This window comes from Ostrea edulis, chromosome 6 (genome assembly GCF_947568905.1).
Source record: "Ostrea edulis chromosome 6, xbOstEdul1.1, whole genome shotgun sequence".
In the NCBI taxonomy this organism is placed as follows: domain Eukaryota; kingdom Metazoa; phylum Mollusca; class Bivalvia; order Ostreida; family Ostreidae; genus Ostrea; species Ostrea edulis.
In genome coordinates, this window is record NC_079169.1 from 2,419,166 (window position 1) to 2,444,165 (window position 25,000).

The 25,000-nt window shown below is 35.2% G+C and overlaps 2 protein-coding genes and 1 long non-coding RNA gene across 4 annotated transcripts in view; 2 read left to right on the forward strand and 1 right to left on the reverse strand.

The window, feature by feature from the left end:
* The window catches only part of LOC125648062 (sacsin-like), a 34,036-nt gene extending 30,115 nt beyond the window's left edge, over window positions 1-3,921 (reverse strand). The window contains exon 1 of the mRNA XM_048874963.2: window positions 3,804-3,921. The gene's annotated coding sequence lies outside the window, so the exon portion shown is untranslated. The remainder of the gene's footprint in view (window positions 1-3,803) is intronic.
* Window positions 1-22,320, forward strand: part of LOC125648068 (heat shock 70 kDa protein 12B-like) — a 22,559-nt gene extending 239 nt beyond the window's left edge. The window contains exons 2-4 of the mRNA XM_056141235.1: window positions 17,603-17,947; window positions 19,742-19,952; window positions 20,333-22,320. Of these exons, the coding sequence (XP_055997210.1) occupies window positions 17,603-17,947; window positions 19,742-19,789 (393 nt within the window). The 3' untranslated portion in view covers window positions 19,790-19,952; window positions 20,333-22,320. The remainder of the gene's footprint in view (window positions 1-17,602; window positions 17,948-19,741; window positions 19,953-20,332) is intronic.
* Window positions 3,058-12,620, forward strand: LOC125648067 (uncharacterized). 2 transcript variants are annotated; one of them, XR_007360189.2, is made up of 4 exons: window positions 3,058-3,235; window positions 7,421-7,509; window positions 10,241-10,414; window positions 10,653-12,620. It is a non-coding gene; the product is annotated as an uncharacterized LOC125648067 (long non-coding RNA). The 2 variants fall into 2 exon arrangements; XR_008796122.1 differs by lacking the exons at window positions 3,058-3,235; window positions 7,421-7,509 and having other exon boundaries at window positions 7,533-10,414.
* Window positions 22,321-25,000: the final 2,680 nt, after the last annotated feature.

A 25,000-nucleotide genomic window follows, 5' to 3' on the forward strand; every position in this document is an offset into this window, starting at 1 on the left:
TGTTTACAACCGGTATCCTATTGTCGTGTCATCCCTTGTTAGATATTTATATATAGATTGAGAACAAAATGGATAAGAAGCCCCTGTGATCCAACTCTTCGGATCAAGTTACTGTAGTAATGATAAATTTGTTATATACCCTTTTAAAGTATAATGAGACCGATATTGTGTCGTTAAGTCAAAATCAACATGAAAAGGAAACTAAAATGCTATAAAGGATCGGATGCTTTCGAGTTACACTCATTTGTTGAGTTCTTAAAGTTATCAGAATACAAATAGATACATCTCTCAAAGTTTTAGTTATTTCTGCCCCTGTCTAAAATCACGTGTTACATATGTACACGTGGTATGAACCTTTGCACTAGTAATGTATCTGAAATGTTTGCTTAACTCTATCTAGTTTGCCACTTACGGCTGATAGCCTTGATAACATCAATATACATGTAGTAAAAATGAAGGATAAATATTTGCTTGTATTATCAAGTAGACCAAAGGCCTTAACGGTCACCTGAGTATCATAACCCAATGTTACATAATAATAATGATATAAATAATAATCTTTACTAACACTACACTACCCGGACACCTAGTCCGAAAAATCTGACGTTTTCCTGGCTTTTTTCATGATTTTGATATTTACCGTGGCACGGTAAACATCAAAATCATTTTAAAAAAAGCCAGAAAAACGTCAGATATTTCGGACTACCCGGACACCCTGATCTGTCAGGGAGTTTACATTCACTGAATCTTTCTTTTGAAATTGACATTGCTTTCATCATGCAAAAGTACATGTTTGTTGCAAACTCGTTCCATCCAGTTTTCTAGTACTACCGTCTGCAAAATCATTACCATATATGGAGTGTCATCAAGGTCAAAGGGTGAATTTTAACGTAACAAATGGGTTTTTAGATCTAAATTCTCCTTTATATCTTTATTAATACATAATAATATAGTTAAAGATAAACAATAAAATGTCTTTCTTTGTTGTTTCATCAGGTGATGACGGTAGCAATCATTGCAGAAAAATACCCGATGAAACAACAAAGAAAGCATTTTATTGTTTAAATCTGCCTCATTCTGAAGTCTTTTGTGCACAGCTTTATGATCTTTCTAAACACACTTACAATTTCCTTTCAATTGCAATAGAAGAAAAGATGAAGATTCAACCATTATATATCCCTTATTTATTTGTCCTCCCCCCCCCCCTCCCAATAAAATGTATCTGTAATAGACAGCTGTATCCTCTCCTCTAAATGTGCATTCATCTTTCATTAAACATCAGAAGAAGAAAAGAAAATTGCTTAAACATTATATACTCTATGACCATTTTGGCTCCCCTTCCCCCATGGAATCAATACCCCTGCCCAAAAGGTCATGAAATTTCTAATTGAAGTAAACAGATTTAATCATCTTTCTAAACATGTAGTCAGTTTCTAATCAGTTTCAGTAGAAATAAAGATTTGTAAACATCATTTACATGATAACACTACATGTATATAGCCACATTGGCCCCCGACCCACGTCTGAATCCCTAACACAGCCTACAGTTCATAACCATGCATTCAGTTTATCTTCCACTGCTGTAGAAGCAAAGAATGGGATATTTTCTGAAATTTTAAAATGCATTTTAACTATATATGACCATATTGGCTCAACCCTAGGACCTAAACCTTTAACCCAGGTGCCATGATTTTCACAGCTTAGATTAAGGGCCTCATGGACATCATGACTATGCATTTCGTTTTTCTCACACATATGTGGGAGGAGAGAATAATTTATGAGATTTAAGACATCTCACTATATGGCCATATTGGCCCCACCCTAGGGCGTAAATCCCTGACCCAGAGAACACGAACTTCACAATGTAGATAGAAAGCTTCATGGATACCATAACCATGCTTTTTTTCTCACACATGTCCACGAGTAGAGAAATTGTTTTCTTCTAAGATTAAATACATTTTCACAAGAAAGCCATATTGGCTCCAACCTAGAGCCTCCATCCCTAACCCAGGGGTCATGGTTTTCATAATTTAGGTAGAAAGCTTCACGGACACCAAATCCATGTATTTAGTTTTTCCTCACATATGTCTGAGAGGAATAAAGACGATTTTCTAAGATTTAATACTTTTTTACTTGAGAGCCATATTGGCCCCACCCTAATGCTTATATCCATAACCCAGGGGCCATGATTTTTACAATTTCGGTAGTTAGAGATCTTCATGGACATAACCATGCATTTACTTATTCTCTCAAATGTCTAAGAGCTGAGAAGATTTTTATATATCTTTACTATATTGGTCCCCACCCTAGAGACTGAACCATGACCAAGGGGCCATGAATTTCACAATTTTGATAAAGGGCTAATTTGTGTTATCCTGGATAAATAAAGGCCTTATTATTATCATTATACATTTGGTTTTTCTCCCACGTGTGTGGAAGTAGAGAAAAGGATTTTTTGAAACTGGCAATTTTTGTAGTTTTGGCCACACCCATGAGGCCCTGAGGGAGCCAAGATGATAAAATGTTACAATTCATATTAGAAATGGTAATAATTGGCTTTGTAGTTTTCCAGAACAATTTAAAAAATGTAAAATTGTTAACGGACAACGCACACCGACGGCAATATGTCACCTTATTTAGTGACTCGGATGACCTAACTTATTTAGTGACTCGGATGACCTAACTTATTTAGTGACTCGGATGACCTAACTTATTTAGTGACTCGGATGACCTAACTTATTTAGTGACTCGGATGACCTAACTTATTTAGTGACTCGGATGACCTAACATATTGTCCTTAAAAAACTCCAAGCACAATAGTGATGAACACTGATGTTATCATGGATACAGAGTGTACATCGATTTAACCTTTTCAAAACCAGTATTGTGTGACGATGTTATATTATAGTACATTTACAGATTATAAAATAAAATAGATAATACCTTAAAAACACCTACTTTCAAGTAGAATCAAATTTCTAAAAATGAATGAATACATGCAACATAGTGTTCCCGAGAAATTAAAATGAAAATAGAAAATTATACGAGCATTGATTGTTTTTGTGGCAAGTTGGGTAATGATTAAAGAGCCGGATATCATGGTCTCACGCTGTATAGAGAAATACACTGTGACCGATGATTCATCACTATTCATTCATTTCATTCGCTCAAACCACTATGGAAGGGGTACATAAGGCACAATACAGAAATTCCATGTATATCAGAGGAATTATAGGTATGCAAATAAACATGGTGAACTTTATATAAGAATATAAAGTTTTGTATTAAGGAGAACAAACTACTTCATATATCTTTAAAATAAGCATGCCCATATGTAGCACTTTCAGTCATTTTTAAACATTAAAACATGAAAATTAACATCTTTATATAGTAATTATTATATGCTCTCTCTCTCTCTCTCTCTCTCTCTCTCTCTCAAATATAATTCATATTTTACAATACATATGATAAAAGGAATACAATTTTAATAATGAATATTAAACTATGAAAATTTAAATTTTGAAACTTTAATAAATTCTCATAGAAAATATAACATTTTTCATATAGATCTACATGTATATATATTTTCGTAAATTTTATCAAATGAACTATAGATTTTCCAATCTATATAAAAATCAATATTTTCTTATCAACTGCGGCTTTTTTGTTCTTTAGCATTTTATCTGTGACTTTCTGACCTACATTCAAAATTAAAAATTCCCTGGACATCCAATAATATATCAGTAGATATCTTCATTATTCTGTAAATTATTCTACAATTTATATAGAAAGTGTTACAGTACCTCAAAGCTCCTGTTTACGCTTGCTCTTCAAACACAGATACGTAGATTTGATATGCCTAATTAGCTACTAAGCGTATATAAGCTAGACTTTGGATCAGAAATGCACTGATACCACGAAACTGAAATGAAAGTACAAATTGCAAGACAGATGATATGAAAAGTAATGACTCACAAATAAAATATTGATAATAATGCTTAGCATCCCATAATCATATAATATTATTTATTGCATTGCTTTTCACAACAACAAAAAACGAAATAGAAAGAAATCTGAAACCGTAGCATTTTAAAACGAGACCAATATGCCAGTATCTAATTACCATAATTGCTACATGTAGTAAATAAAGCAGACTCTACTATATCTATACTGCTCATGATTTGCGACATGTAACATTTTTACAAACTTTATCGGCATAATCAAGATATTAACAAACAATACACAATGCTCTAGATTGTTTAATCAATACCAGGCGATTGTAAGAGTTTGAATAGAGCTGACATACGTGTAGCCGCTATTACTGTCGCGAGGACAATTTAAAGTCACACGCGATGTTTCTGCATGCCATTTTCCTCCTATCTATTAAAACTTTTTTTTTTGGTCTCTTCAACATGAGTTCTTGCATGATTTCCGAAATAGGTTTAAATTGAACCTCTAAACTTTGTAAATCGGGCTGGTTGGTTTAGTGGTTAGGTAGCCTAACTAAGTAATGCAAGGGCCCCAGGTTCGATTTCATATTTATCTTATAATTTTTGTATCCTCTTCTTTGCTACAGTAACTTGTAATGTCCTACAACCTTCTGTAATTTTAATTGTTTATTGGGTCACCAGCACAATACATATCAAATTACAATATATAAACCAAAAAAACTGTATACAGCCAGAAACACAGAGGATGCCCCTGATACAACCTTCTGTAATACACACATGTTGAGTTGATAGTTTTACTTGCTACAACCAGGAACTATATTATATCACAAATAGGTAGAACAGACCCGATAATCCACCCCACGTTTTTTGTTGTAGAAATAAGATACCTAAATTGTCACTAAAATGTGTGTGTTTTACTTAGGAACGTTGCGTGTGTCCTTAAATAACACATGCAATTCTTCCTCAATATCAAAGCGACAACTTCTACAACGCCAGTTATTTATAGATTCATTCATTTAGTATAGAAGTAAGGAAATACAGGAAATAAACATATTTACAAATAGATGTACATGTATGAGGGGGCAGACAGGAGGGTAGCCATCCCCCTGAATAGTGATAAATTGCATTTCATTTGGGTACTAAAACGTATTGCATGCCAGTTTACTACACATGTGCACTGCAACGGTTATATGTGCAGCGATATTGCAAATGTATTCTCCGTTTTCTGTATTTGTACATTGTTTCTTTGTCTGTTAAAACACAATGAGGGGGGCGAACATGGGGTAGCCCTCTCCCCCTCCACCCCTCCCTCTCATCGAGTCCCCCCCCCACACCCTCATATATAACTTAGAAACAAAATGCTTAAAATAAGAATTAACATCTGCATAAAATCAGAGGCAAATATACTTGTAAAACAAACAAACATTTAAATTATTTACGTAGCTTACAAATTTTCTAACACACAACCCCCATTCTATGAGAGAGAGAGAGAGAGACAGACAGACAGACAGACAGACAGATAACTGCTAGGAAAGTTTGTCAGATGAATTTAAGATTTTCATAAATACCATATCGTGTGATTTGAGCACGGGTTTTTGGCGGTATGGTATTTGAACTTCAGCAGAACATATTTACGGAAAGTACCGCGAGCTATCTTCCTCCATTGTTTGCAACAACAAATATACCGCGGTGACTGATATAGAATATTACAAATCTAGTAAAAACGTAGTTAGAAAGTTAAGAAATAAAGTTTGTTACAAAATGTTTTTTCTAACTATATAAGGTCTTCAAACTTGTATCTATGATACTGAATTTTGGTGCCAAAAATCCCCTGACACCAGGGAGTGACAGGGAACCTGCTTGACTGTTACTGTTCAAACTTGAGGTCTGCACCCTGAACTTTAAAAAATATGTGTGTACTGATAAGCTTTAAATTTCAGAAAATACCCCGCTTATCATACTTTTCAAAAACAGGTAGTTTCTACAGCCATCTGGCTTAGAAAATGAATGATATCAGTAGGAAATATACTTAAGGGTGTCCGGGTAACGTAGATGTAGCGCTCTCGCTTCTCACCGCTGCGACCCGAGTTCGATCCCCGTGATCGGCAGTGGTTGTATGTGAGAGGGTATGGCGGTCGCCCGCTCGGACAGGTGGGTTTCCTCCGAATACTCGGTTTCCTCCCACATAAATGACCCCCTAGCGCAAACATCTGTGCATCAAAAGAACCCCATTGGAAATAAGCTTTCGAGCTTTCATGGGTTATCCTTGGTATTTATGTATGTATGTTTGTATGTATGTATGTATATACTGAATAAATATTTATAGGAATCCCAAAATCTGGCATTCAAATAAGAAATGTATATAAGCAACCCCAAACTACGTTTAATTTGATCCAAAATTGCTTTGTGTTATACGACAGTAGCGTGAAGTTGGCATGAGATTGTAAAATTGCCAAAATCAATGAAAAAATTCCTTAATTGGGGGGGGTGGTGTTCTTTCAGAAAACATACAACCCATGCGTCGAGCGGATTCATATTCCAATATTCTACATTTTTCATCTTCTAATAATACACAATATATATTAATTCTATTTTGCTCGACAGATGGGCACATCTTTTCCTAAACAATAATCTGGATGGAAAACAGTTATCACGAGGTGGGGGAAAGTCTTATCTATGACGTAATAATGCTATCACATAAGCAATAACTTAGATTGAAGTTGAGATAGTATACTTGGTATATATTTAACTTACAGATCAAGCTTTATTCAAGACACATTTAAAACAGGGAAAGTTTTTGGGCCTATTTATGAAAACAATCGTACTTTGTAGCATTAGTTCTGAGAGAGAAAAAAGTGTGGGGGGGGGGGGGGGGCTGACTCAGCAAACTTGATTGGCTGCTAGACGCTACAAACCCAATATTTTATAAAATTCTTAACCTTGTAGTCTGCATTTTGAGTATGAACATGGTCGCATTAAACGCACCTTAACATACCGGTATTCCGTTTGGCACAAACTGGAAGCAATACATACATATATAATTATGTTTGTTATCAAAGTATCAAAGCCCCCTCCCCCCCCCCCCCCCTCCCCTTACTGTCTTTTAGGATTCAGAGGATTCAAACGTCTCTTCTAAAATAAGCATTTCGCAAATTCTATGGTCGTTATAATGATCTTATTCGCAGATACAACCTGTCATTAGGTCGAATGAAGTTTAACGTGTTTCATACCATTTGTTAGGTCTTTCTTTACACACTGATTTTAATAAAAGCCTCTATGCTCAATATATCCGGTATTACTATGCTACGTGCTTATGTAATTATGCTGTTTTGTTTATTAGATTTTCAATTCAGGATTAAGACGTTATTTCAATTACATGTACCCGGTTCGTATACATATGTATATATTTTTATTATAATCCAAGATGCCTATGATTTATTTTAAAAATCGTATAAATTTTTTTTTTTTAGGTTTCTGTCCTATTTGCAATACAAAAACGACAGGAACTAGACAATTCACGTATATTTCTCTACACTAAAAATGTCCCACAGCAATTGTTGTGAGTATATGACATCAGTACATATTAACTTACTACGGAACGCCGTTTCTGCCTTACGTTATGTCGATACATCTTTATGTTATTGGTAACATCATTATGTTATGTGGTAACATCATTACGTTATGTCGATATTTCTTTATGTTATGTGGTTATATCATTATGCTATGTGGTTACATCATTACGTTATGTCGATACATCTTTATGTTATGTGGTAACATCATTATGTTATGATAAACTTTCAAGTGATCGAGATTAATATAGATGGAAAATAGCGCGCTAAAATTCACAAATTCAAACAGACTGTTTCCAGGATTACTTTTAAAATGAAATTGGGTTAGGGATGGTGACTGATTTGTGCCATTTTGGAATTTGTCGTCTTTTCGCTATTTCGAGGTGAAAAGACGACAAAACGATAATTAGCGACTTTTCGCCTCTAAAAAAAAAACACCGAAAGACAACAAAATACATGTACAGGTTTCCCCGTTATTTTGTCTGTCTGACTTTATAGGAATTCAATATGAAATTTGCTGATGGTTGTGGATAATCATTAATTACACATACAAAGAAGGAAACATTTAGAATTAAATTATGGTGCTCAGATAATTGTATTAGAACTACTGAAGAAATCTTTTTGTGTGAATGTTATGTACCAGGCACGTTAAAACAGGGGGTTAGGGTGGGCAGGTTGCCTGGTCTATCCCCTTTTTCTAATTTACTTTTTCGTTATTTTTAACACACAAATCCCATATTTTCTACATGCAAAGTTCGATTGATTTGCTGCCTCCTCCCCATTTTTAAAGTAGTAATGAAAGGCAGTTGATGTTTGAAGTGCTGAATTGATTGATGAATTACATATATTGTTTAACGTCCCTCTCGAGAATATTTTACTGAATATGGAAACGTCACCATTGTTGGTGAAGAGCTGCAAAATTTAGGCCTATGCTCGGCGCTTACGGCCTATGAGCATGGAGGGATCTTTTTCGTGCCACACCTGCTGTGACACGGGACCTCGGATTTTGCTGTGTCATCCGAAGGACTGTCCCATTATGACAAGCAAGGGCTACTGAGTACCTATTCTAACCCGGATCCCCACGGGAAGTGCTGAATTTAAGAATACGTGTAGTGAACTAATCTTTGCCCCCCCCCCCCCTTCCTACGATTTATAAGATAATGAGATTTGGACAGAAGTACTTTATTGATTGTTAACAATTTTAATGCAAGTGCAAAGTGAACCCCGGCCGACCCTTCCCCTACTTTAAAAAACAATGCTACGTGCCTGTATATCACGATATCAAGAAGGAATTGTTAAACGTAGAGTTTCGTGCAATTTGAGAGACTTTTAGTACTTTACAATTGAATATTTTTATGTCCAAACCCAAACTATTATTTTTTTTTGGAAAATGTCTAATTTAATCCAAATATGAACACCGATGTCACTCTTGTAAGTTTCCACTATATTGTAAATACATTTTGTTTTAAATAGTTGAAATTCATGAATGCTTGTAAGCAAACACTTAGTGATCAATGTTCTTTCCTCCTGTCGAATGACATTGTACATCGAAATAGGATCTCTCTCTCTCTCTCTCTCTCTCTCTCTCTCTCTCTCTCTCTCTCTCTCATGTATGTACATGCAAAGTGACGGTAAATAATTGTCAATCCCGAAGAGACAAGAAAGTTTGAAAGCTGCACTATATTCCCTCTCATATACATGTATATATTTTTTTGTGTAATCAAATGTCTATTTTGGATTGTGCATGTCATACCCGATTACCCGCATGTTCACCCCCAAAATGTATGTTATCGATTATTAATCTTTCTTTATCCAAATAGATGCACTGTGTACATGTGCGTGCATGATCAGAAACTGCAAAAAACCTTGAGCGGTCAAGCATTGAATAATGGAAAAATATTCGACTTTGATATTTCCCGATTCAACTGGAGACATCCTTATTGGCAGGGTTCAATTACAGGCACCTGAAGTATGGACACTACCACTCATCTACACCCCCCCCCCCACACCCACACACCCACACACACTTCTTATTTTTCTTTGCAGCGATAATATCTCCGAAATCTGTGGACTCCCTGTCTATCCCATTTGTAATCTTTTCACACTTTTTGCAAGTTTCTACCGTTGTTTTATCATACCGGTATAGAACGCCAATCTCTAAAGCTTACAAAAAGCGTGAAACGATTACATAAATCGAAATTGGGATGGGATAGACAGGGAATTCACACATTTCGGAGAAATCATCACCGCAAAAAAAAAAAAAGAAATCAGAAAGGAGGGCGGGAGGTAATAGTGTCCATACTTCAGATCCCTGTGGGTTCAGTGTGTCGCAGTCTGTATAATGGAATCACAACTGTCGAGATAAAAATGGAGTTTATGATTTTGTTTCGTACATTTATCAGCAGAACGAGCATCTAACATTTTGAAAGAACACATACATATAAATAGCTGTCCGCATTTATGCGTTTTCTAGGTAAGCATGCTATGTGCATTACTTATGTGTATGTACTGTATTTTGCAAGCATTGAATGTGTTGTATGTATACGATGCTCTTTGTGTATTTCATTCTATCAGTATGCAATAGTTTCCGCCGCGAGAATTTTTGTCGCTAGGTGGCGCGCGTGTAGTAGCGGGTATCAACAACGTGTAGGCGTTAGCTCAGTGTTATTATAGTGTCGTCCAGTTACGAGTTTACAATGCCACAGTATTGTTGTGTGCCAGGATGCACGGGATTTGGAGGACACAAATTCCCCAGAGATCAATACGCTGCAAAAAGGTGGAGGATCGCCATCAAACGAATTGATCCCAAAACAAAACAACTATGGAAACCTGGACCTATTGATGTTGTATGCAAAGCACACTTTCTTTCGTCCGACTATAAAAGCACACTATTAGGTTAGTATTAAGCATGGTAGTTTTTCGTAAAAGCAGTGATTTTGTCACATCCATATTTATGATATTTCAATGAATTATTCGTCTTTCCACAGTTTAATGCAGATACACATTTAATCCGAAATTCCTCAGAGAAATAATTTAGAGCTTTTTAAACAAATTTAAATACATAATGAAACTATAAGCATTGGTATGTAATCACAAAATCTGACAAGCAATTCAATGTTTTGGCTTCTCTTAGTGATATGGATAGAAAACCAGTGAGTAAAAAACTACAAAAGCTACCAAAGGATTTTCGACCATTGCTTTTGTCGGAAGCTATTCTCCCAGACTGCAATTTACAAGAATTACGCGAAGTGGACATCGATCTTTCCTCTGCCGCAACTATATTTCTTACAAGTCCTGCATTCATCCATGGAATTCTAAGAATTGTTTGCAAAGAAAGAGCGATTGCTAAAGAAGAAATCCCAAATGAAGAAGTCGTTAAAATACATCAGAGACTTGCGAGTATCAGTATCAAGATTGTAGAAAATCTTGAAACTGTGTACATATACGAGGGTAAAGTCATTTACCGTGAATCAAGGTTTTCATATAACAAATTCAATGTAAACAATGAATATTTACAATGCACCATTTATTTTAGAAAATATATGGAAACTACCGATGTTTGAGATTGGATCCAATTTCGTGCTTACAAAATTGCCGGCATAATTCAGAGGTTTATAGACTGCCAGTTGCCTAACACATCAACACTAATTCCAGTGATGTGTAAATATATTCGTAATCCAAATGAAATTGAAATGTTACTTAATCAGAATAATATACCTCGTCTGGATACAAAATTCATAGCAACAAGCAACAAATTACCGAGACCAGGAACACTTGTGGAAGATGCATACACAAGAGCGGAAAAGGCAATAGAGTTGGCCTCTGCGATCGTTGACAGGGTTGACGAACTTATTTAACAAAAAACTTTGGAAAAGGAATGTGGTCAATTCAGTGCTGCTTGTAGAGATGGATTTTATATATAATGTTATATCATAAAATCATGTGGAACGTATTACACTTTAAATATCAATGAACAAAACTCCTATCTTCCTGTATAAGACAAACTGATATTTGCATATTGTGTATTTGTTTCTTTCATCTTAATGTTATTATGTTTTATAATGTGTAATGATTGGATTAGGTATCATGCCAGCTTTATTTTTGTAGTGCCCATCTACTGTATATAATATAACATGTATTCCCAATTGTGATCTATGTCTTTTTTCTTTTGTTGCTGATAAAAATTATTTTTTGATATGTTTTACAGTTATAGGTGCAGTGTCAATTGTTGTCATCCTTTATCTGACTGTGAAAATAATTGAATTACTATATCGTGAATTGGTGCATTGATATTGTGTACAAATTATACGATACGCTTTGAATTCATATTAATCTATTACGCTATGAAATATGTCGAGCAATTCTGTTGTTATTTTTCAGAATCGTACTTCATTTTTTTTAACCTGATGATTATCATTGAAGTGTACATATAATTTTTAGTCATCAGATATCATCTATATGTCACATTCATATTTTTGAAAATGTTTTAGAGTGTACTAAAAGGGACGTAGATGTTTTATGCATGAGGTATTATGATATTTGATAACCATCTGTTATAAAGGTATTTGAAGAAGTGTAAGTTTTGTTTTGTACGTAGTACTTTAATATACATGCGCTTTCAGTACATACAGAAATAAATCTACGTTGAATGTACATGCAGTACATTTCATGAAAAAAGCAATGTATATTCATAAATAAATGCATCTTGGATAATTGCATTGCTGTTTAAAGAATCTGAATAATGCTATGCATTAACTGAAAATCTTTTAAATTTACATGTAAAACTTCCATTTCATAGAATATATCTGTGTATTTATACATATGTCAGTGTTTATCATAAGGATTTTATTGTGCAAATTTTCTATAGTAATATTTCCAGTCAATGCTTTGAATCATTCATTGATTAATGTTTGATATTTTGATATAAGGAAAACCTGTTTAGATTTAAGGAATAACTTCAGGTTTAAGGTTGGGTAGGGATGGTCAGTTCATTGGAACATTTGGTCATTCGTGCACAAATGCTGACAGTTATTCCTAATATTCAAGTTTTGAGTAATTATGTGAAGTAATTTTGAACCATAATAAATACTATTAATTGTTACGTATTTTATTTTCTTCATTTACGGCATGTGTCAGGAAAGGAGGTACATGGCCCAGTGCATGTTTTGCCTCAAACTAGATTGACAATATGTCAGTAGATGAAATGCGTCACGTGATTGTCATCTAGATTTCATTAGACGGCGACTGGCAAAAAAAAAATCTAGTCGACAACATGGCATCCGGAACGTCTTTGTACAGTGTTATTGTGTTTCCGTCTTACACATGTTTAAATATAGAACATAAGATTGGTCCTTGACAAAACAAACCACTTATTAAATTTCTTACTGACTACCTACAGAAATCTACTTAGCCTCAACTTCTACAACCCAAACAAGTCCTGCAGACAATCAGCAACAAACCCTATAAGTAATATTGATGTGTTTGTGGGGATTTACATCGCGTTGGTGACGGCATCAAGTTCGAAATTTTGCAGCTTTGCTAAACCTGAGTGAAAGTAGTTTACTCTGATTTATAACTTGCGTTTACCTCACTGACGAATTCATAAATACAGATGTATTCTGAAAAACATATTCTGCGGCCCAAATGATGGTCGAAAAACGTTTTTTTTTTCTAAAACAAACCCTGGTTCCCAGACCTCAGTAACCAAATCATCTTTAGGGTGATGATTAGTGGTGCTCTTTAGATGTGCAATAAGTTTTTGGAATTTTCTTTTTCACCTAGTGGGTAAAATAGGGTGGAAAACAACGAACAAAAACCTGGTGCTCAATGCATTGTGTCATGCACAACAAGAATATATTTGCTTTAAGGGTTGGGATCTCAACCATTTTAAAGGTATTTGAACAATTAAAAAAGGTTGGATAACCCCGAGGCAATTTCCCATCAGAAGTCGCAATGCATCTTGTGTGCAACAGAAATATATATGGTTTACGTTTTAGGGCCTGAATTGTTTTAAATATATTTCACAAATTATGAAATAGAGTTTGGGATGACCTAAGGGCACGTGCCCAAAACAATATCCAATGCATATTGGCATATGCAGCAAGAATATATATGCTATAGGGGTGAAGATCTTATTTATTTTGAATTGATATTTGAGGAACATGGAATGAGGGGGTGGGGGAGACACAAAGGCACTTGGTGAACACTCGAGGAGAATAATCATTACTTCTTAACATGTGCATTAAGAATATATATGGTTGTATGAATCTCAATTGCTATAAAGATATTTGAGTAATCAAAATTTGGGGTTGGAGATGAACCCTGGGCGCTTGCCCAACAGAATACACAATGCATTTTAACACGTGCAGGAGGAAAATATCACCTGCATATGGTGTTTATATATCTCAGCTGATTCGATATACAAGAGCTTGTTCTGGGTATAGTCAGTTTTTAAATCGAGGTAAGCTACTGACAAACAAGTTGATGGTACAGGGATTTCAACAGTCTCGATTGAAGTCAGCATTTCGCAAATTCTATGGTCGTTATAACGATCTAGTTCGTCAATACAACCTCGCATTGGGTCAAATGCTGTCTGACGTTTTTCATACCGATTGTTAAGCCGTTCTTGGCACACTGATTTTGACTGCGGATAACTCCGTTTACTTGATCAGGATATGGGGCTCACGGCGGGTGTGACCGGTCAACAGGGGATGCTTACTCCTCCTAGGCACCTGATCCCACCTCTGGTGTGTCCAGGGGTCCGTGTTTGCCCAACTATCTATTTTGTATTGCTTGTAGGAGTTATGAGATTGATCACTGTTCGTTATCTTCATCTTGCATGATTGATAGCCAAAAAAAAAATTGTGAGAAAAAGGAAGGGGGTGCCCCCCACCACTCCTTGTGTTCTAATTGTCTGGTAGGACAAAATTTTCAGTATGTTTTGTATATATATATATATATATATATATATATATATGCTGAGGCTCGGGCGTGTTATGTAAATATAAACATTATGTTTATTCGATGTATATACATACATAAATACCAAGGATAACACCTGAAAGCTTATTTCCAAGGGGGATCCTTGGCTGCACAAATGTTAAATGTTGGCGCTAGGGCCGGGGTTCATTGTGTGAAAGGAAACCGGAGTGCCCAAAGGAAACCCACGTGTCCGAGAGGGCGACCAGCATACCCTCTCACAAACGAGAGCGCTACCCGGACACCCTGGTAATGTAGTATGTCTTAACCTTCAACCCCTTCTAATTAACGATGAATTAGTCCATATATAGTGTTAGAATAATGATGGCCGTTTCATAATGCTAATGAGAATTCAAGTTTAAGTTTATCTTCTTCATAGATGAAAAAGTGAAGATAACGAAAACTTATCACGTCTAAATACAATAAAGAATATAAATTTTTCAAATGGGAGTTAGAATCCCCTGTTGACCGATAAAAATACGGAATAAATTGAAAAAAAAATCCATATCTTTGTTCCATATGATGCTGTTTACATATATTCGTACTGAAAATAGGATTATATGTTTTAGTGATAATGGAATATTGCTACATAAATGTGGGAAGTTGACGATGGAGAAGCTGAAATCATCCCGTTTGTCATACAGTTGAGTTGTTAGTTTGCCGTTAATGTCTACTTTCAATAAAATATCTAAGTATGAAGCAGAAGTGGACGACTCTGTGGTGTCCTTTATTTCGAGCTCACAGGGATATATCAAATCGACATATGAATGAAAGCTATCATTGTTAATAGACAAAACGTCATCGATATATCTAAAAGTCGAATTGAAGGTCACAGCGATACATAAAAATACATACATGCTATCATACTTATAGAAAAAATAAATATAGTGTAACATACATGTAGATTCTAGAAACTACAGCTCATGTACAAATAATTTTGTTTCTTGAAAGTACTTATGAAGAAGAGTTCACATATTCAACAACTTTGCTGATGATTTTCTGAGGCTTTATAATTCTGGGTTTCTTTGAACCAAACACAAACTCACTAAAACAGTTTGAATTCCACTGTGAGGGTCACGCCTATGTATGATTTTTAACTTGTTCAGGCTTAGATTGTAAGCTATGAGCCTTTTAGAGATCAGTGTAGATATTACATTGCTTTGCACCATTGGAGCTAGTGAGGACTTGACACTATAATAAATCATGGTAAATATATCTGAAGATTCACATTTGAATGCTAAATTTGACTCATACAGTTCTCGTAAACTACAAACATTAGACAAACAAGTTATAACCGGAACTTTCTAGTCGGTGTTTAAAATTAAAAACTGGATACGTAAAAGCACGGCCTTTCCTTAATGTCAATTTCTAAAATTTCACATAATTTTCAAAGTCTGGAACTAAAAGAAGTGGGGGGCTAGAGACGACTTTTTTTAATTATTGGCGAAAATACTGAATTTTTATACAAAATTTCCAGTAAATTAATTTAAACTTTTTTAAGAATCGGTGTTCTGTTTGGAAAAAAGTATATTAACCAAATTAATAAATCATAACATTTGAACTAGTTCCAAGTCTCAACTACATGTATCATAAATTATAAAACTGAAATACACGTATAGGAGTATAAAAATAGAAGATATCACGCAGATTTAGAACTTTTTAATTATTCAATCTTTTCGCCACAAATTATAGTCCCTGCAATACCCTTTCAAAATTTGAATTGTCACTTTTTCCATTTGGATTGGGTTCAGTAATAGATGTGTAATATGTTTGTACCAATGGGATCAGTATTGAACCAGTAAATACTTAGTTGTAGCATCCTGCGCAGTTGTGCTCAAAAGCTCAGGAGCTAACTTCCTTAAACCAAAATCGTTTGTATTTCTTTAAATTACTACACTCAACTTCACTCGATCAGTTTATACCTTGAAAAACTCGATATTTGAAACGTTAGTAAAATTGAGATATTTGTTTCTGTACATGTATAGGGAGTGGATATCACTTTATTTACTTAAAGAGGTTTGCACCTGAGATTTGGAGTTATGTCAATTTCTTGGGAAATGTATTTTTGATTTCTACATTGAAGGAGAATTAGGAAATAAAAGAGAAAACCCGGGGTACCAAAGCTGGTTATTGAGCTACAGTGCTCTAAACATGACCTTTTTGCACCTAAAATTTATTCAATTAAACTTGATTTGTCTGTTGGTGTCAATACAACAAAAGCAATACAAATCAATCATTACATAAAATAGATACACAATCATGTCTTCTAACACTACAGATTAAAAAAAAGGTTTAATACAAGTAATGGAAATAAATAATGACCTTTTTGCACTTGATATACGACAAAATTCATGATATCAAATTGGAGGGTTTAAAAGGATAAATTCGGAGTAATGTCAATTTCTAAAATTTCAAATAATTTTCGAGGTTTTGCCTTAAAATCTAAAATGAAACTAAAAGAAGTGGGGGTTAGAGACCAAATGTTTAAATTATTGGGGAAAATACTAAATTCTTACAAAAAATTTCGAGTATATTAATGTAAACTTTTTCTATTTGAAAAAAATTATATCAACCAAATTAATAAATTACAACATTCGAACTAGTTCCAAGTCTCAACTACTTGTACCATGAATTATAAAACTGCAATACACCTATTGGAGTATAAAAATAGAAGATATTTTTGATGAAACAGAAACTGTAAGATCATGCAGATTTAGACCTTTATAAATTATCAATCCTTCCGCCACAAAATATAGTCCCTGCAACACCCTTTCAAAATTTGAATTGACACAAAATCTTTCAACTGGATAGGGTCCAGCAATAGACGTGTAATATGTTTGCACCAATGGGATCAGTATTGAACTAGTGAATACTTAGTTGTAGCATTCTGCGCAGTTGGGCTAAAAACTCAGGAGTTAACTTCCTTAAGAATTGTGGAGAACATGTGATCTTGTTTGTTTCTTTGTTATTTTGAATATCCAAATCAAATTTCGTCGACGTCAAGAAACTTTATCTACCATGGTATATTTTTCTTTTCCATCAATTCTTACTTAACAAGGATTTCCAGATTTCAATGGAATTATTCATTCTTATCGTTCATTTAAGGAAATGGATACTAATTACTATGATGATGAAGACAGAATTAAACCGGAAGATTACCTCTTTGTGGCCGCCTTGGACTTCGGAACAACATATTCCGGGTACGCTTTTAGCTCTAGGTCTGACTATAGAGAAAATCCGATGAAGATACATGCCAACCAAGCCTGGAATGCTGGCGGAAGTTCGCTGTTCTCTCTTAAGACTCCGACATCCCTTCTTCTGGACTCTGAGGGTGAATTTGTCTCCTTTGGTTACGAAGCAGAAAACAAACATGGCGGCCTGGTACTGGATGGAGACAGCTCGCGCTACTTGTTCTTCTCCAGATTCAAAATGAAACTTCACAACCGGGATGTAAGTGATAAACTGAATCATTTATGTTAACCGTCAAAGTATCCCAACAGTAGAGCGAGCGAACCGTGCGCATGAGTTAAGAGTCACAGCCATGACAGAATGGATCGTTAACGAATTTGATTTTTAGAGTGAAGCTTTAAGGATTTTAAGGATTTGTGTTACAAAATGCAATGATAAAAATATTCATTATCTATTGGTGCAGGTCAAGATTTATAGTACTGATAATGCAGGTCAAGATTTATAGTACTTATAGTGTAGGTCTAGATTTATAGTACTTATAGTGTAGGTCTAGATTTATAGTACTTATAGTGTAGGTCTACATTTATAGTACTTATAGTGTTGGTCAACATTTATAGTATTTATAGTGTAGGTCTAGATTTATAGTACTTATAGTGTAGGTCTAGATTTATAGTACTTATAGTGTAGGTCTAGATTTATAGTACTTATAGTGTAGGTCTACATTTACAGTACTTATAGTGTAGGTCTACATTTACAGTACTTATAGTGTAGGTCTACATTTACAGTACTTAATAATGTTGGTCTACGTCTACATTTATAGTACTTATAGCTGATAACGTCCAACTATAAGTGCAAGATTCTCAAGGGGATGAAACTCAATCAATTTCTATTACTTCCCTTTCAATATGAAAATTTGATTGTCTAATGGCTGTTGTACTGCTTCATCCAGACGAAAATCACAAGCCATGACTATCTTTGTTTTTGCAGCACTATAGCTGGATGTATATACACAACTGCTGAATCAAAGTACTGTGGTTTCATTAATATTCCTTGAGCCCCAATTGTCATGGAGGTTGTTGTTGAATCGACCTACGAAATTAAGTGTTCATTGAAGTTTGGCGTTTCCTGTCTATTTTGATTTATGATGAAGAAACCTGTTCCAATATACGTAAATATGTCGGAAATAATTCAGTGCAAACATTGCCCATAAAATGGCCAAATTGTCCCCATTTTGACTACGGATAACTCCGTTTACCTGATCAAGACACAGGGTTCACGGCGGGTGTGACCAGTCGACAGGGGATGCTTACTCCATCTAGGCACCTGATCCCACCTCTGGTGTGTCCAGGGGTCCCTGTTTGCCCAACTCTCTATTTTTAATTGCTTATAGGAGTTATGAGATTGATTATTCGTTATCTTCACCTTTCATGATGAGCATTGAATATTTCGTATTTATACTTTATTCAATGAAATATTCCTGTGAATAATTCAGTATAATTTTAGAAATGATAGCCGAAACTAGTTGCGACTGTCCGTAGATTATGTACTGATAAACACTACCGCAATTCAAATGCAATCATATATCATATCGGTTGAAATTCACCTGTGCAACATGCCTACATAAATAAGGGATGATTCGGTTTTCGTTCAATGGTTGTAGTAGTTTGTGTATTTTTCCGTTTTTCTCTACGTATTTTCTTAATAACGAGTTAAATTGATGCAAATTTTGGATTAATATTTTTGATAAATTCTATTTGAATAGTTTTAATTTACGATCAGGCTCGGGGTATGTACATATTTGTAAATATCTGCCATTTATTTTTACGTATTTGTAAATACATGAGGATAATCTGATTGTAGAACGTGGTCCCTACTCATGAATTTAAGAATCCTCAAAGCAGTGGATTTTACTCAAAAATTGAAGCCCACGAATATCATTGAAACCGCAGTAACATACTTCTCAAACATAGCAATATCACAAATGGATATTTAAGTAGAAATCCACAAGGACGTATATTTATGTAAATACTCGTAAGACGGTTCTCTTACCTACAGCTCCTAAAAGAAGACACACCAATCCCTGACATTTCCGGAAAGCCATGACCAGCAAAGGACGTTTTCATGCAGTCCATTAAAGCTCTAAAGGACCATTTGATGGAGCGGCTGACTCTCCAGGGGTTCAATATCACGATTCGAGAAATCCGATGGGTGCTAACGGTCCCTGCCATTTGGAGTGACTCTGCGAAGAAAGTCATGCGCAGAACTTGTATGTAACATGTTCTCAGATACATTTACCAAATTCCATCCCACAATTTCGTTTAGAAAATTGATTTTCTTTTTAAGAATATTTTTGTCACTGCCAAATGTCTCACCTTTCAAGTAAACGTCACATGTGACAAAAAGATTTTGAAGTTTTTAGATGATGGTTTTCTGGATGGTATGTTTTATTTTCCCGATAACTAAAGAAGGGTTGGGGTTGAATTTGGCACTTGGAATTGAGGAGATTCATTTAAAAAAGGTCGTATAAATGTTTTCCTCCCGAAAAAAACCCAATGCGGAAATCATTATTCCTTTAGTGTGATAACTGATCTAAGCATGAAAGTAATACAAGATGATTTGATTCTATTCATATACCTTTTGTTTCAGGCGGGGATTCCCCACGAATTATTGTCTATCGCCTTGGAACCTGAAGCTGCTTCTGTATACTGCCAGCACCTACCACATCAAACTTCCAATCGAGATGTTTCCAAAGAAAGAACCAAATACATGATTATAGATGTTGGGGGTATTCTTGTGAACTTTTATCTTTTTCTCATCTTACTTTCTTAAACAGAAAACACTCAAAATAAAATTGAGATATAATTTTATTGTTTAGTGGGGATATTGCTTTAATTGTTTTGAAAATGAAAAATACAAAATTGCAGTACGATGGGATTTTGTATATTTTCGAATTTACCATACCGTTGTGTCAAAAGGATAATGGTGAATTATTGAATTCCCCCATATCATAGATGAGGTTGGTTTTGGACTGTCTGTTCGCAACTTCAAATTTACTTTTAACTTGTTATATACCGACTAGGTATTGCATACATTACTTTTATTGGACATAATCATATATAATTACTTTAAGGCACTTACATGCATAAAAATGGATGAAATATGTTACATAAGAATGAATCAATGAATGACATCAGAACCAGAGACTTTAAAACAAAATACCAAAATATAGCAATATTTTAGAATAGTCGTTATAACGATCTAGTTTACCAATACAAACTATAATTGGGTCAAATGCTGTCTGACGTGTTTCCTATCGATTGTTAGACCGTTCTTGGCACACTGATTTTTAATAAAGATTACTCCGTTTACCTGATTAATACATAGGGCTCACGGTGGGTGTGACCGGTCGATAGGGGATGCTTACTCCTCCTAGGCACGAGAGCTTCACGCTGCTACAGGTGGCGCCTGTGGCGGAACAGCGGTGGACAGAAAGTACAACATGTTGACTGAAATTCTTGGAGCCAAAGTCATGAAAAGGCTCGCTAAGCATGAAATTAATGCTTACCTCGATATTTTCAGAGAATTCGAATCCGCCAAACGGTTAATAAAACCGGATGAAGAGGGCTGGATTAGATTAACCGTTCCATATGCAACAGTCAATGCCTTATGCGAAGAAATTCGTGGTCAGAAGATGGAGCACCTGTTCCAGAAGTCAAGTTATCTGAAAACGTGATCATAAAAAAAGAAAATAAACATTGATGCAAGCATTCTGAAAAAATTCTTTGACCCGGCCACCGACGAGCTAGTTGTCCATATTAAGGAAATCATTAGAAACCCAAAAGCTGAAGATGTCACAAAAGTGCTGCTGGTAGGAGGTTGTGCAGAATCAAAGATTTTCCAGAATGCTGTCTCTCAGGCGATTCCCGACGTTTCCGTGATTGTCCCAGAAGAAGCAGAATTGGCCGTCCTAAAAGGAGCTGTAATCTTTGGTCACAATCCAATAGTGATCAAATCTAGAATTCTTCGGTATACTTATGGAACGGAAATAACCCCTGAATTTATACGCGGTGTTCACCCGAGATCCAAATTAAAAAAATTGCTGGAATCGACAGATGTCATGGTGTATTTAACACAATAATGTCTGCTGGTACCGAGGTAGAACTTGATCAAAAGATTTCACAAATGTTTCAAAATGGCCTCTGTCTTTCAATTTGCAGCTGGTCTCTCTATTTATTCTTCACCAAACGTAACCGTCGAATACACTGATGACGATTCATGTTTTCTATTGGGTAGAATGTTAGTCGAGCTTCCAGTTATCACAATGGAGCAACAACCAATTTTCGCAGAATTTTGTTTTGGAGATACCGAACTTACCGTTACTGCAAAAGATATGTTTACACAAATGTCATGCAAAAGCACTTTTAAGTTAAACGAGGATTTGTGACTTTATAATCGTCAATACACATTACAAAGCCAGAAGAATCTGCTTGATTTTATAATTCTGTATGATGTTGTACGACTTTCATAATACTACGAAAGCTTTGACTTGAAATTAAATACTAGTGTGAATTTTCTTAATTTCATGAAAATATTATAGATGTGCCTACATTCCAATAAATTGAAACACACTGAAAGATAGATATTGTTGTTATATTTGTTCTAACAATTTTATAATCTGTTCGTATAGATTCCGCCAACTTGTGGGAACAAATTCATTAAATCTCCCTAATGACTTTAGAATTTATAATTACATATTCAAAATTTTGACATTTCTAGAAAGACGTAGATTTCAAAGGCTTACTTTTCCCCTTAATTAATAAAACATCCAGCCTACCAAATGACGTCACGCAATTTCTTATCGATTGTTCTCCAGCAACGTGCATTACTAATAAATGGGGATTTGTTCTCTTGTTGCATCAGCATTTTCGTCCACCTTCACAATGCCATTCAGACAGTCTATTCTATGATACTGATCAATGTGTCATATCGTAACTAAAAAAAATATTGGGAGAGGGCAAATACAATCTAACACTATTAACCCTAACCGCTGATACATATATCGAAATGGACCTAAAATATTAACAACAGCGTATTATTTTTCAAAACTTTGTTGATACATGTATGTCCATTTATTTCTCGCCAAAACAAATTGTGCCTTACATCATGTTACGATCAACCCATGTATCGATCCAGTAACAATTTGTTGCAATAAAAACACCTCATTGCTACCGCCTTCTATAGCGCACTGCATGAGTCAAAATTATGTGGCACCTCTCCTCCAGTTGGTGAGGTGCCTAGAGGAGTGAAACATCCTCAACTGGGAGGTAAAACAACAGACAAAACCAAATGACTTATTCTATTTTCAAATCAATTATCATTGTAGAAATGTCTCCAAACCAGTAAATTTTCATGACGGGTGAAGATAACGAACAAGTGATCAATCTCAGTTGATTTGTATTTTGTTCTCCTGTTGGAGTTATTTACAGTCTGCTGGGTTTGACAGAGACAATGGGTGATCTTTAATGTTGTCTTGAAGCCCTCCAGGGATGTGGCTGTTTTCACCTCTTCCGGGAGCCAGTTCCAATCTCTGATGGATCTTGGGAAGAGAAAACGATGGTATATATCCTTCTGGGTCATGCCTTGCTTCAGATTCCTGTGTCAATAATTGTATATCCTTTGCAGAACAGTAAGTTGGTAATAATACTACTCTGGTTAATAATACATGTATTTTGAACTGTACTATTTTAGCCCTGATTGTGTGTGTTTAAGATATCATATGGCCCTGTGGTTTGAGAATAGTCATATTACTTCTCAACACAACTCTGTAAACTGCATAAACTCAAATCAAACATAGGAAGAAGGATACAAATAATCGAGTGTTATATACATATGAGTTACCTTTTGAAACACCTGTGTGTGTGTGTGTGTGTGTGTGTGTGTGTGTGTGTGTGTGTGTTATCACAATTTATAATGCATTGTTTACATGCGATCAAGTTAAGGGTCAATAATGTTGATTTTCAATTTTCAACAAATGGCTTCCTATTTTCCGAAAAGTTTATTATAGTCAGCGAACTCCCTGTTTGTTATCTTCACCTTTCATGTTCATCGTATGAACAAACAATTTACGCAAACATGGAGAGCAGATGTACACACCTAGCTATTTTTTGTTTATATTCTTCTACACAATCTGACAGTTGCTAAATACTATTCAAAAGGCGAGTGTCTAACAGAGCTATTAAGGTAGGTGACATGGATTATGCACATTCATTCAAGAACGACATATTGAATATTCAAATGTGAGTATTTTACATTTATTGCATGATAGTGAGGGAGATATGAAGATTTATTCACTTAAGAAAAATCATACTTCCCGAGGGCAAATCTTCATATCTCCCGAATATTCATGCAATAAATTGTTTATCATACCGAAACAAAGCAAGACTACAAAAATGTATTTGAATTTGAAGTCCGCTCATCTATACATTGTACGTAGTTGAGATCGCCCTCATGGTAACATCGCGCCGTCTACGTATTAGAAGGTACAAACAACGAAATACAGTGATATGATAACCAGTTTTTTTTAGTTCCATTCTCCTTGAATGATGATTTACTTGCTTGTTTTTGTATCAACCATCAACCAAAACTAGGCGATTTAACTGTGTATCAGAGACCCGCATATTTTGTGCCTTACGAACTATGAAAGTAAAATGACTCAGACTTATTGTGACGTCGTCTACCTTGACGTTAAATTCATGAAAAATGCCCGAGGCTGCCCAATGGGTGAAATATGATGGGGATATATGATGTTTGAGAGGGAGATATGAAGTTTTGTCATCCCTGGCAAGTGACTGTCTAAACCAATAAGATTACGTGTTGTATAGAAGTCTCATACTGAGGTACAATAATATGTAAATGAGTCTCAGCTGGTGAAACACAATTTATGCTGGCTGCCATAAAATAATTAATGTCCTTAAAACTCTATATCTCGTGCTATCTCAGTATCAATATATCCGTGAATCTAAACTACCCACGACCGGCAAGGAGAATGAGACTATTAAATAAATACAAGTTATCGAATAGTATGAACCCAGGAGCATTTTTTCTTTATACATAAAATTTTTAATCGAAGCAGGTTACTGACACACAAGTTGCTGATGCAGGGGTTTCAACAGTCCCGTTTAAATTCAGCATTTCGCAAATTCTATGGTCATTATAACGATCTATTTTGCCAATACAACCTCTCATTGGGGCAAATGCTGTCTGAAGTGTTTCATACCGATTGTTAGGCCGTTCTTGGCACACTGAATTTGACTA